The sequence below is a fragment of the Natator depressus genome, chromosome 10, assembly GCF_965152275.1.
Source record: "Natator depressus isolate rNatDep1 chromosome 10, rNatDep2.hap1, whole genome shotgun sequence".
In the NCBI taxonomy this organism is placed as follows: domain Eukaryota; kingdom Metazoa; phylum Chordata; order Testudines; family Cheloniidae; genus Natator; species Natator depressus.
The window spans coordinates 58,979,076-58,993,958 of record NC_134243.1 but is presented as its reverse complement, the minus strand read 5'-3'; the positions used below and the strand labels follow the sequence as shown (position 1 = coordinate 58,993,958).

Below are 14,883 nucleotides of genomic sequence, written 5' to 3'. Positions count from 1 at the left end.
ATGCCACAGCACAACTGGTTGCTGAGCTCTGTGACTTTATCCTCTTGCACAATTATTTCAAATTTGGTGACAACATATACCTCCAGACTAGTGGCACCGCTATGGGCACCCGCATGGCCCCACAATATGCCAACATTTTTATGCTGACCTGGAACGCTTCCTCAGCTCTTGTCCACTCACGCCCCTTTTCTACCTATGCTACATTGATGACATCTTCATCATCCGGACCCAGGGGAAGGAAACCCTGGAAGAATTCCACCATGATTTCAACAGCTTCCACCCCACCATCAATCTCAGCCTGGACCAGTCCACATGGGAGGTCCACTTCCTAGACTCCACGGTGCAAATAAGTGACGGTTACTTTAACACCACCCTATACAGAAAACCCACCAACCGCTATGCCTACCTTCATGCCTCCAGCTCCCATCCCGGACACACCACACAATCCATTGTCTACAGCCAAGCGCTGAGGTACAACCGCATTTGCTCCAACCCCTCAGACAGAGATCAACACCTACAAGATCTTCACCAAGCATTCTCAAAACTACGATACCCGCATGAGGAAATAAGGAAACAGATCAGTAGAGCCAGACGTGTACCCAGAAGCCTCCTGCTGCAAGACAAGCCCAAGAAAGAAACCAACAGAACTCCACTGGCCATCACATACAGTCCTCAGCTAAAACCTCTCCAACGTATCATCAGTGATCTACAACCCATCCTGGACAACGATCTCTCACTTTCACAGGCCTTGGGATGCAGGCCAGTCCTTGCTCATAGACAACCCACCAACCTGAAGCATATTCTCACCAGCAACTACACACCGCACCACAGTAACTAACTCAGGAACCAGTTCATGCAACAAACTTTGATGCCAACTGTGCCCACATATCTACACCAGCAACATCGTCACAGGACCTAACCAGATCAGCCACACTGTCACCGGTTCGTTCACCTGCACATCCACCAATGTAATATACACCATCATGTGCCAGCAATGCCCCTCTGCTATGTACATCGGCCAAACTGGACAGTCCCTACATAAAAGGACAAATGGACACAAATCAGATATTAGGAATGGCAATATACAAAAACCTGTAGGAGAACACTTCAATCTCCCTGGACACACAATAGCAGATTTAAAGGTAGCCATCCTGCAGCAAAAAAACTTCAGGACCAGACTTCAAAGAGAAACTGCTGAGCTTCAGTTCATTTGCAAATTTGACACCATCAGCTCAGAATTAAACAAAGACTGTGAATGGCTAGCCAACTATAAAAGCAGTTTCTCCTTCCTTGGTGTTCACACCTCAACTGCTAGAAGAGGGCCTCATCCTCCCTAATTGAACTAACCTCGTTATCCCTAGCTTGATTCTTGCTTGCATATTTATACCTGCCTCTGGAAATTTCCACTACATACATCCGATGAAGTGGGTATTCACCCACAAAAGCTTATGCTCCAATATGTCTGTTCTTCTGTAAGGTGCCATAGGACTCTTTGCCGCTTTTAGTTAAGTTACTGATAGTTAACCACATGAAAGGAGTCCTAGAAAACCTTTATAGGATACCAAATCATATTCCCCCTATCCTTTTATCCATATTCCACATGCGGAAGCACACTACTGCTGTTAGAGTTAAGCAAATTACAAGAGATCCTTTCCAAAAAGGCATTGCTCTGATTAAGTAGCATCAGCTCTGAGGCACCAAACTAAATAGGAACTTTGAGTCCCATATTGAAGATCCAAAGATTTAACTCCCTGCTGTGATATCAGAAATTAATCTTACTAAAGGCGGCAATGGTTTCAGTTGCATCTACATTAGGCAACTTTACACCTTAAATTCAGTATCGGTGTTAGCAACTATGGAAGGTACAACAGAAAGGATTCAGACATTTAGTGTTAAAGGACAGTTTCAAACAATTGGTATTTTTACTGTCAAGTCTTGTCAACACTACAGCTTCTACTGGCAATGATGCACTAAACTAATAGCAGATTAAGGCTATAGCAGTCACCCCACTCTGGGTTACACAAGTCCATTTAATAGTAGATAACCTATACTGAGGAGATGAAAACAAAAAAGTAGTTTTTGTTGTTGTTTGTTTTTACACAGAACCTGTTTCCAAGTATAAGATCGGGCTCAAACGAAATACTGCTTCTTGATCCCCAAATGCTCCCTTCTTTCTAGCTAATACTTGGGTGCAACCAGGATAGAGTCTGATCTTAAAGGTCTTTGTATAGCACATCCACCATCTGATTACTTGAAACTGTTTTTTGTATGTCTACAGAAATGATCAACTGGAGTTATAATATTTTCACAGCTAACCAGCTGATTCGGTCTTTAAAAAGTTGTAAAGTCAGAGTAACATTCTGAGCTCACAGGTCTGGCTTTTCAGCAGGCTTCCTTGTACGTCTTCCACATATGTGAGAGTGCTGAGTCCCTGTGCCATTGAGAGAATCAAAAGGCTGTTTCACAAGCTGAGAGAGATCTGAACTAAGGCTAGTTAACGTATAACAGCTCTTTGGACAAATGAACTTTTGTCTGCTCGAAGGAGAGAGAGTAAAAAATAAGCCTTAGACTTGCACAAGAGCCATTTTAATTCAACTACCTTGAACAAGGACTGAACTAGTCTGTTATACAAAGCCAAAATGCAATGCTATTTTAAACTGGTTTCTTCATGCTGGGTGAATACTCAAGGAGTTTTGTTCAGATTTAGTAAGTTTTGGCATAAGAACAGTTTTGGATTTCCAAATGAATATTTAAATTGTAATACAGAAAGCTATTTTTGAAGTACTGCCACCACCATATTTGAGGTTAACTATGGTTATATACAGAGAAGTAACATTACAATACTCTGACTTCAGTTTAATGTCAGAAAAATACCATTACACATCGTGGTATCTTCCGTAAAGCCAGTGTTAGAATCATGGTGTTACTATACACGTGCCTGAGCAACGGGCAAGGATATTAATACTAAACATAGCTATCCGTGTTGAGTGGGCCTTCCTAAACTTCGAACTGTGCCACAGGAAAGGCCAGTTTTACCAAGAGTTATGTAGCACCAGTCTCCAACCCTACAGGGGATCCCTGCAAATTATTTCCATTAGTACAGGGGTTCTCAACCTTTTTCTTTCCGAGCTCTCCCCCCTCCCGCAACATGCTATAAAAACTCCACGGCCACCTGTGACACAACTAGTTTTCTGCATAGAAAAGCCAGGGCCAGCATTAGGGGCTGGCAAGCAGGGCAGTTGTCTGGGACCCCATGCTGCAGGGGCCCCTGCAAAGCTACATTGCTCAGGCTTCAGCTTCAGCCCTGGGTGGCAGTGCTCAGGGGGCCCCCCCACCCCAGACTTGAGCCCCATGCAGTGGGGCTTTGGCCTTCTACCCTGGGGTACCAGCGAGTCTAATGCTGGCCCTGCTTAGTGGTCCCCCGAAACGTGCTCGCAGCCCCCAGGGGGCTCCAGACCCCTGGTTGAGAACTACTGCATTAGTAGACAGTCTGGTCCTCACCCACTGAAAATGTTTTAAGTCAGTTTGATCATCCCCTGCCCTAGTTTGATAGCTGTGTTAGCTGAGTGCTTCTCCCTTCTACAGTCACCCACATCTATTGAGCTGGTGGATTGTGTGCCATATTCTAGCTCAATGATCACCAACCGTTTGATCGTGATTGACTGGTCGATCCTAGAGGATCTCCCAGTCAATAGTGATCTCCAGCAGCACAGTAGGGCTGCTGCTAAGACAGGCTCCCTGCCTGCCCCGGCCCAATGCTGTTCCCAAAGCCGGCACAACGCTATTCCCGAGAGGGGAGGGGTGAGAGGAGGCACGGAGCCTGTCTTAGCAGCAGCCATGCTGCACCACCAACCAGGAGCCGCTGGAATTAAGTGCTGCCTGGCGGAAGGCTACACCCCAACCCCCAGCCCTGAGCCCCTTCCTGGAGCCAGCACCCCAACCCCTTCCTGCACTCCAACGCTCTGCCCTAGCCCGGAGCCCCCTCCTGCACCCAAAATCCCTCCAAGAGCTTGCACTCCTCATCTCCTCCTGTACCCCAAACCCCTGCCTCAGGCTCAGCCCAGAGCCCCCTCCCACCCTGCGAACCCCTCAGCCCCTGCCAAAGCCCACACCCTCTCTCAAAGCCCAACCTCCTACCCCAGCCTGGTGAAAGTGAGTGAGGGTGAGTGACTAAGGGATGGTTGAGTGAGTGGAGCAGGGTAGATCCTGGGTTGCCCTTAAATTCCAAAAAGTAATCTTGGGTGTAAAAAGGTTGGAGACCACTGGTCTAGCTCCTACCAACATTCAATGCAGGTGCTACTTCCAGCTGCTAAGGCACAGATAAGAACAGTGATTACAGCATTCACAGCTAATATTTTGAGCTATTGTGATTTAGCTACAACCTTACCTGCAGAAAAATATGCATATATGACACCTGACCAAGTAGACTCTTGGGCAAGACTGCAAGGAGTCTTCAGTTTGACAGCCTTATTAGAAAGGGGCAGAGACTGGATATTTTTTTTTGGCGCAAGGAAATTTAACAGGTCTTGAAGGTACATTGGTACTAGTTGGGATAGTAAACAGAGTATTATCCAATATTAGATTTCTGTGAAGAAAATGATGTACCATCAACTCTGCCCCTACAGACCAAGCATATACCCTTACCTGGCTCCTAAGATATCCTTTTTGGCCAGACCAATTCCAGCTATGATCTTCACCCTCACAATTCGTGTGTTTTCCTGAAATATAAAATAAAGTTTTCACCCTATTTATAGTTAGAGTCCATCCCAACCTCAATTTAAACTTTATTTTACCATAGTTTAAAAACACAACCCAACACAACCTTTGGCATAACTGATTTCAGACTGAAAGCTAGTCTAATCCAGATACTATATTTTGATGGAAATCATCCTGAATTTCAGTAGCAGATTTGTTTTACTTGCCTCCCTTACTAAATACTACCACCACTGATTCACACCATGCTAAAAACAGAGCTTAGTTAACTTGAATTGCCAATATCCCAAAGTTATCACGATATGTCCTCCAGATTACACATTTCTTTCCTGGAAGACCAAAAGAATGAAAAGTCTGCTCAACAGGATGAATCAGTCAGTAAGGAAGGAAATTCCCAGAGACAGAGGACAACCGAAAGAATAAAGGATTGTTTTACGCTGCAAACGGGTTTTTCATTTGTTTATAAAAACCTCAACATTACTTCTGCAAAACGCTCTTTTATGGGGAACATGTTACTTCAAGTGGTAGGTAGTTAACCTAAAGATGGTTAACAGAGAGCAAAGCCAGATCTAGACTAGGAACTTTTGCCAGTAATATTGGTTAGGGGTGTGATTTTAAAAACAAAAATTACATTTGTGTACTGGCAAAAGCCTTAACGTAGACAGTTAAACAGATCTGAGTGCTTTTGCCAGGATAACTTATTTCATTCAGGGGGACTGGTATAAACTATATACTGGCAAAAGCACTCTTACTGATCTAAGTTGAGTCTATACCAGCAAACCTTTTTTAGTGCAGACTAGACCTTAGTATCACTACAGTTTGGTTTGTTAAATTCTAGGTGTTCCTTCAGCGGGGGTGGAAATGATTGCTCATTATTCAGGGTAGAACAATAACAGCTTAATTTAGGAACTATATATTCAAAACAAAGTTGGCATGCTGTGAGGCTCTGTATATCATAGCACAGGATGCCTTATCAAGTTTAATAGATTAGACCTCTTGGGATGACCTCGGAGACCAACACAACCAGGAATGCTAGAACTGTTCCAATGCCATTTTGGAAGGAGAAGGATTAACAATTCCCTGCTTTGATAATAGCTTTGTAAGGGACCAGTAGTTTGAGACCCCTCTGCTGGACCCACAGATGACTCGTGCCTCCCCATATGGGTGTGTGCGAGAGACAATCTAAAGGGGAGAACACGTGATTGCCCCATATGTCTCCTCTGCCCAGCAACATTACCCCCACCCTGCACCTAGCCCAGGTCCGCTGCCACTCTCCCCACCCAATGTTACCTGAGTGTGGGGGAAGGGGATTCTGTCCTTCTCCCGCTACGCCACGCCCTCCCGGCATGTTTGGCTGCTCTACCTGGCAGCCGTGCCCGGGCGGGCTGGACCTGCTTCTCATGCAGCTAAAGTGGCCACTCTGGGTCTCTGCTCTATGTGGTGCAGCAGCAGCAGCTCCCTGAAAGAGCCTGGCTGCAAAGGTGGTGGTGCCCCCCCCACTCTGCCTCTGCAGACAGGGGCCAAACAAGCTGGAAACATGCAAGAGGGAGGGGACTCCAGCTCACTTGGCCCCTGTCCTGGGCAGCCAGGCTCAGGCAGGGGGATGCTGCTACATGGCTGGCAATCACGTGGTCACCAAAAGCTCGCCAACGATGACCATAAAATAGTGTGGATCGATATTCACTTTAAGGACCTAGCTAGAAATTGATCCAGGTGATGCTCAATCTGTAAGGGAGCTATGGCCCTTTGGGATTTGCCATGATGGAGTGCAAAAAAAAATTTCTTTCCCACAACCTCAGCTTGGGGAACAAGAGATTCCCCCCATTCCCAACTTTACAATGTTTAGAAAGTCACTTTGGGCTAATAACCTTGAAGAGATAATGCTCAAATGGTAGTTTGGTGTGCTTAGCACAGGGAAGAGGGCAAGGACATGTGGTGTGGGTTTTAACCAGGCCACAACTTTTATTAGTCAAATTACATCCATGGTTCCTGCTGGGGGACAGCCCACCAGTCACTCCCACCTCACTGATCCTTTGCCAATTCCCAAGGGTTCCCTCTGCAGGGGCAGCCAATCACACTAGGAGGGTCTCTGGGTGCCTCCACTCGCCCACTAGCATCCCTGCCTCTTTCAGGGGTTGAGGCAAGAGGGGACATAGACCCCCTCCCCCAGCCAGCACTGCCATCAAGTGCATTGGTGAGGTGGTCCCTTATGCTACTGCCCCACCCCCTGGTTTACATTTGTTCCTAGGGGGTTAGTCACAATGCCCCCATTTTGAAAGGAGATGCCCACCATGTTGCCTTTTTGGATCTGGAGCCTAAACCAGTAAGTTCCTGCACTGGGCACCTGCCAAAAGTTGTGACAATTAAATGACTCAATGGTCTAAACTGTGACCTCTGGGAGGGGGAGAATTCCAGCCCTTCAGTAGCCCAAAACCCCACCCTGAGGTTCTGCTACAAGGCAGGCAAGAAACCCAACCAGCATTGGCCAATCTGCTGGTATAGTGAAAAATTCCTTTCCAGCCCCAAAGCAGGCAACAATCACAGCCCACAGTGACCTAGATAAGAGAGGGAGGGTGGATAAACTATTGGAAATCAGCAAACAGGAAGTGGCTCTGAGCACGACTCTTATCATGAATCCAAATCTCATGCTATTTTTTGCCTCACCCCCAAGTCTGTTAAACATATTAGCTACAATAGATTTTGGTGCTTAACTCATTTCTATCATCATAAAAACAGAACAGCCAGGTATTAGACTTGATAGTTTGTTGAATAGTTCAATGAGGGAGTCTTTAAAAAAAAAAAAAAAAAAAAAACGCAAGCAGCAGAGTGTAATCAGTCAAAAGCTCATGACCTAATACTAGATTAACCTAGTAAATATACAAAGCTAAGTACAGCAGTCTGAATATACTAGACTGTTGGTATGAACAGTGTACTCTTTATCAATAAAGCTTCAATACAAGAATTAACAAAGAATGAATGGCATTTCACATCATGCATATAACAACCCAAGACAAGTCTGAGTTTATGCAATAATTTGATAGGCTTAACAGAGACGAAATTCAACAAATTCCAGCATATACACAGCTTCTCAGAAAAGGAGAAAGCTTGCACTGAAATTTTTTTTAAGTAGTTCAAGTATTTTTTATTCACCTGAATGACTAGGCCTGCACATTACCAGTCTTAACTTTAACACTGGGTGAAGATGCAGTCTCAGAAGATTCTGTAGACCAAAGAACTTTTGAAAGGCACAACCTGTGACAGCATTTTCAAAACTGGAGACCTATTGCAGTCTGCTACTTTGTGTGGTTAAAATGAAGTTTGGTTACATAAAAACTTGGGTGCCAAACATAAAATGCACAAAGGGAATTTAGGCTCCTAATTTGTATTCAGGTTCCTAATGTCCATTGATTTCAATGGAAATTATGAGCTTAAGGGGCTTTATGGATTCTGTCCCAAGAGCCAAAATTTATATACAGTACATACAGTTTAATCTTAAAAAAAAAGGCATAGTAACACCATATCTGCACTGTTAAAACTGGAGGATTAGGCAGTAATAAACACCCACATTCTTCAAAAGCAGATCTGTTGGCCACAGGTAGAGTTCTGTATTAGTCACAACAAGAGACAAGGCGGGCAAGGTAATATCTTTTATTGCACCAACTGTGGCCCCAGACCTGAAGAAGAGCTCCATGTGGCTCAAAAGCTTCTCTTTCTCACCCACAGAAATAGGCTCAATGAAAGAGGGTACCTCACCCACCCTGTCTCTTTAAAATCCTGGGACGGACAACTACACTGTATTAGTCATGACAAGTCAGTTGTCCATGATGGTTTCATCCAAGACCAACCTCTTCTGAAAATCTTTAGTAGTGGAAAGGAGTGGGAGAGAAGTCCATGATGTGGTAGGATCAAAGGCCGGGTCAACACTACTAAGTTAGGTCAACACAAATCCACTTGCATCAACTTAGTTATACATGTGGCTACACTTAAATTGGTCTCCCACCTGGTAAGCGGCCAGTTACAGTGAAGCAGTAACACCACATCTCAGAGCAGCACAGAGCCATGGTCATCCTAGTGAGGTCAACACAGCATGAATAGACACTGCATTAGTGGTGTTGACTAACAGTCCTCCGGCATGAATTCCACAATTCCTCTCTCCCTGCAGTGATAATTCCAGTCACAATCTCCACTGCCCTGGAGTCCCAGAGGCTGGATGCCTGTTCTCCTACCACGACCTCCTTTCAGCTCCCCCCCACGTATATTTGAAATGCCTTTTCCTTATTGTCCACCTTGGTGAGCAGAACCAGCAGTTCACCTTTGTTGTTTGCATCCAATTGCTCAACTGACCATGCCAACTAAACGCACACAGAGAGCTATTAGATGTATTCCAGCTTGGAAGAGGGAAGTAGTACAGGATCTCCTTGGCCTGTGCAAAGAAGAGGCTGTGCAAGTACAGCTATGGCTCACTCACAGAAACAACAACTTTATGAGTAGATTGAGCAGGGGTATGCTGGCAATGGGGCATGACAGGGATCAGCAGCAATGCAGCGTGAAAGTGAAGGAACTATGCTATGCATACCACAAAGCAAGAGAGAGCAACACAAGACCTGATGCTGTACTGCAGACCTGCTGCTTTCACAATGAATTGCATGCCAAACTTAGCAGTCACCCCATTGGTACCCTGCAGATGACTGTTGATATTAGGGATGTAAAGCAGTCAGCGGTTAACCGGTAAGCATTACTCTTATCAGTTAGTCCAGCCTAACTGTTAACCCCCAGCCCTTGGTGGCCCGCATCTGCGAGCCGACCTCAGGAGCGGCCCCCGGCCTGCGTCTGCTGGCCAGAGCAGCCCCAACCTCTTTCCATTTAAATCTGTTAACCGGTTAAATGATATTTTAATCGTTTAACCGATGAACTTTTAAAACAATATTTAAATCCCTAGTTGATGCCTGTAACAACGGCCCTCCTCCTTGCTGTTCATGGCAGGGAGGAGAGGACAGTGGACTCAAAAAACGCTGAGAGCCTAGAACTATTTGAAACTCCAGAGGAGTCTAGCCAGTCCTGCCAGGAAAGCACAGATGAGCTCTCTGACAAAGGGGGAGGAAGCTTGGATAAATGTGTACATGAACTAATCTTTGCAGTGTGTTTTGTTTTGTTTATTTGTTTTCCTTTCCCTCAAACCTTCTCCCCCCTCCATTCTTCCCAGGACCTTTGTCCCCATATAAAAATGGCACTTGGCCTATTCGCAAGTTAAGACAAACTGATTGATTTTTAATTGTTTTACTGGGATAAGGTGAGAAAATAAAAGGTTAGAGAATACATTCTAAAAAGAGTTGTATGGCAGTCTTGTTACACAATCCACATTAGGTGAGCATCATGTGCTTGGGTATAAGTACAACAAACAGAGGTAGAATCAGCCTCCACTTTTCATTTCTTTGGCTTGCTGAGCTATGCAGGGGCCCATGCAAAGTATGCTGTTTATCACAGAGGTGGGCAAACTATGGCCCGTGGGCCACATCTGGCCCACAGGACCCTCCTGCCTGGCCTCTGAGCTCCTGGCCCAGGAGGCTAGCTCCCAGTCCCTCCCCTGCTGTTCCCCCTCCCCAGCAGCCTCAGCTCACTGCACCGCCAGCGCAATGCTCTGGGCGGTGGGGCTGCGAGCTCCTGCCGGGCAGTGCAGCTGCAGAGCAGCAGCCTGACCCGGTGCTCTGTGCTACGCGGTGGTGTGACTGGCTCCAGCTGGGTGGCATGGCTGCCTGTCCTGGTGCTCTGGACAGCGTGGCTATAGCGCCGCCAGCCACTGGTGCTCCAGGCAGCGCGGTAAGGGCGCAGGGAGGTTGGATAGAGGGCAGGGGAGTTTGGGGTGGTAGTCAGGGGGCGGGGAATAGGGGGGGTTGAATGGGGGCAGGGCAGCTTTAGGACAGCTGGGCTTTGTGCCTGTCACCCTCAAGTGAGAGATATCAGCCAAAAATCATTGCCTGTGAGAACAGTGCCAATATATTTACTGTCATTTCCCTGTACCGAGAGAGGGGGCCAAACCATATAGGAACATGTGACATTATTCCCCCCTGCCAGGCCACATTCACCATGGTTTTGAGCTTGAGAGAAGTCTGTAGCAAGGTGCTCCAAAGCTACAGGGTCAATAAGCACTTAAGGGTATTTGGGAGAGTCACGTAAAGGGAGTTGAGAGACTCCCCCCCCCCCTTTTCTGTTGTGACTGTAAATCTAACAGTGTATGTTTTTATCAACAGCCCCTGGCACTGTGGCCTTGAGGGGTCTCCCCCTGCTCTACAACTGCTGAATGTCTGACCCTGATCAGAATGAGAAAGAAGAGGACTAGGAAGGTGATATTCTGTGAGCTCTTTCAAGCCACAGTTGTCTTGGACCATGATCAAAGATCTTAGAGGACCCTTTATTCTCAGTCTTTCCTCCTCTTTTGTATTCTACAGTGGCTGTTGCACTGAGAGTGGGAAATGCACCATGACATAATGGGGTTGCTCAGGCAACACACAAGAGTTGCAGAGCATGGCTGGCCTATAGCCCAAAGATCACACTCAGCAACCTTTGCAGTCATTGAGAACTCCTTGGCTACTGCTCTTTGCACCCCCAGCATTTCACATGGCACTGTGGCGTATATCCTTACCTCTACCACCACACTGTGGGATAAGAACCTTAGCTACACACATCCAGACCTGTGAAAAAAAAATATCACAGGTTGGTGTGTATACAGCCACAATGAACTTCATTGAACTACAGCTTACATACATGGGCATAAAATGTTTACTGTTTATTTCTTTTTCACTCAGGATTGTTGGCAAAAGCTTTTAACCTTGTTTGTTTTTATTTGGATTTTATTGTATGCCAAACAGCAGTTAACAAAACTGAAGTTCTATTTTTAGAAAGCCTAAGTATTTTTATGAGTTCACACCAGGAGTTGTGGAATACACAGCAGAAGGCAAGGGCCCGGTGATATTTATGAATGTACTTCAAGCATTATGGAACTCAGCAGCAGGCAAAGACCCTACCAACTAGGGTGACCACAAGTCCCATTTTGGCCAGGACAGTCCTTTTTTAAGCCCTATCCTGACTTTTTTTTGGGGGGGGGGGGCGCGGGGCGGGCGCAAAAGTGGGCATTTGTCTCATTTGCTCTTGCCAACTGATCAAGTTGGCGAGAGCAAATGGGACAAAGACCCACTTTTGTCAAAACAGTACAGTGCAGAGGAATGTGGTGGGGGCGTGTGCATCGATGCCAGCCCCATGTAGGGGGGCAACGCCAGCAACATCAGCCCCAGCCCCACACGTGGGGGGGACAGGCAGGTCTCTGGTGAACAGTGACCCCAGCCCCACGTGCAGCTGGAGCCAGACCTGACCTAGCCCCACATGGTGTCCCCATTTTCCCTTTGGGAAATATGGTCACCCTACTACCAACATAAAAATCTAAAATACACAAGACACACTGGTGATGGGTTGGATCACAGAAACCCCTTTGGGACTGACACCTGACCTGCCTAGACTACCTTGGAGCCTGTTTTCCCTGCCAGCTTGGGACTTCAGTGCCTTGCCTTGTTTGAGCCAGACATGCTTGCCTGCTGCAAACATAGATCCAAGTCTGAACCATGTCCCGCACAAGCTGCAGGCTTAACTGAAAACAGCCTAAGTGCTCCTGTCTCCAGCACTCAGATACCTGACTCCCAATGAGGTCCGAACCCCAAATAAATCTGTTTTACCCTGTATAGAGCTTATAAATTGATAGAGATATGCACAGCTGTCCCCCCCGCCCCCCGGTATTAATACATACTCTGGGTTAAATAAGTAAAAAGTGATTTTATTAAACATAAAAAGTAGGATTTAAGTGGTTCCAAGTAATAACAAACAGAACAAAGTGAATTACCAAGCAAAATAAAACAAAACATGCAAGTCTAAGCCTAATACAGTAAGAAAACTGAATACAGATAAATCTCACCCTCAGAGATGTTTCAATAGGCTTTTTTCACAGACTGAATGCCTTCCCAATCTGGGCCCAATCCTTTCCCCAATACAGTCCTCCTTCCAGCTCAGGTGGTACCTAGGGGATTTCTCATGACTGTAGCCCCCTTTGTTCTGTTCCACCCCCTTATATATCTTTTGCACAAAGTGGGAATCCTTTGTCCCTTCTGGGTTCACACCCCTCCTTCTAAATGGTTAAAGATGGTTAACCAGGTTAAAGATGGATTCCAGTTCAGGTGACATGATCACATGTCACTGTAAGACTTCATTACCAATTGCCAGCACACACATATACAGGAAGACTTACAAGTAAACAGAGCCACCTACAACCAATTGTCCTTGTTAATGGGAGCCATCAAGATTCCAAGCCACCATTAATGGCCCACACTTTGCATAATTACAATAGGATCTCAGAGTTATATTTCATAACTCTAGTTCCAATACAAGAATGATACATTCATATAAATAGGATGACCACACTCAGTAGAGTATAAGCTTTGTAATGATACCTTACAAGAGACCTTTTGCATGAAAGATATTACAGTTACATTATATTCACACATTAGCATATTTTCATAAAATCATATAGAATGCAACGTCACTATTTCACAGAAAAAACAGAACTCTACTGTGGCTGACTAGTAAAGTGCTCTTTTAAAGCCTCCCTCAGCCACAGAGCTCCACAGTTAGCTCTTCTAATCAGGGCTGGTGCAACCACTGGGCAAACTAGGCGGCCGCCTAGGGCGCCAAGTGGTTGGGGGTGGCCAAGAGTGCGCTCCGGGGAGGTGGTGGAGCGGAGGTGAGCTGGGGGGGGGGGTGCAGCATGTAGGGGAACCGCTCCCCACCCTAGCTCACCTCTGCTCCGCCTCCTCCCCTGAGCATGCCGCCCCGCTTTGCTTCTCTCCCTCCCAGGCTTGCGGCGCCAAACAGCTGATTGGTGCTGCAAGCCTGGGAGGCGAGAGAAGTGGAATGGCGGTGGCGTGCTCAGGGAGGAGGCGGAGCAGAGGTGAGCTGGGGCGGGGAGCTGCCACACGGCTCTCCGGGCTGAGGGGAGGAAGGGAGGGGGGCAGGGAGCTGCCGCATGGCTCCCTGAGCCAGCAGGCGCATGGTGGAAGTTTCGCCTAGGGTGCGAAACATCCTTGCACCGGCCCTGCTTCTAATGGCCCTCTGGCTGTTCCAATTCAGCAGACAGCAGGTCAACCTCACCCTCCACCCTGGAGCAGCTTCCCTCCTTTGCCAATCAGATATTAAGCAGTATACAACATGCAGCTACAACCAATGGGATGTTTTTCCTCACTAGATTTGATCTCTGAATAAAAAACTCCAGCATTCCTCCCATCTACCAAAAGTACATTCAACTGTTATTCTACACTTGCTGAGCCAGCAGCTAAATCATTCTTTGGTGCCTGTTAAGATGGCCAGAATACAGCTTCATGAGCCAGGGGAGCAAGAGGTAGGCTGGGTCCCCCAGAATCACTACTGGCATTTCAGTATCACCAATAGTAATCCAGTGGTGAGGAAAGACTGTCCCAACTGGCAACTTTCTGAACAGTCTTGTGTTCTTAAAGATGCAAGCATCATGCACCTTCTCTGATCAGACTGCACTGAAACCAGAGAAGCACTTCCAGTGACCTTTTAGCACTTGCAGAACCACAGTAAAGTAGCCCTTTCTATTGGGGCAATGCAGGCAAAATAGGGATCTGTCCTCTCTATTGCCCCACCACAGTCCAGGAACTCCACTGCTGCAAATCCATCCACTGTTTCCTGTACATCACCGAGAATCATAGTCCTGCATAACTGGAGACAATTAGTGGCCTCACACACATGAATCAGAATGGCCCCCACTGCAGATTTTCCAATTCCAAAGTGACGGGCCACTGACCAGTAGCAATCCAGTGTTGCAAGCTTCCAGAGTGCAATCGCCACATGCTTCCCCATTGGCAATGCTGCTCTCAATTCTGATGATCCTGCACTGGAAGGCTGGGGGAAGCTTGGTACATAGCCCCAGGAACGTGGACTTTCACACTCCTGCAGCCACTGCTCATTGTCCCAAACTTGCATTACAATGCAATCCCAGAAGTCAATTCTCCTTTCTTGGGCCCAGAAACGGTGCTCCACCATGTGGAACTGCTTTGTGAATGTGTTCAGCAACCCAGCATTGTATTTCACCTGTCCATCAGCATCCAG

At 46.6% G+C, this 14,883-nt stretch overlaps 1 protein-coding gene across 1 annotated transcript in view; it reads right to left on the bottom strand.

The window, feature by feature from the left end:
- The window catches only part of NEDD4 (NEDD4 E3 ubiquitin protein ligase), a 125,284-nt gene that overhangs the window by 95,054 nt on the left and 15,347 nt on the right, over positions 1 to 14,883 (bottom strand). The window contains exon 2 of the mRNA XM_074966301.1: positions 4,645 to 4,718. Coding sequence (XP_074822402.1) covers positions 4,645 to 4,718 — 74 coding nt within the window. The remainder of the gene's footprint in view (positions 1 to 4,644; positions 4,719 to 14,883) is intronic.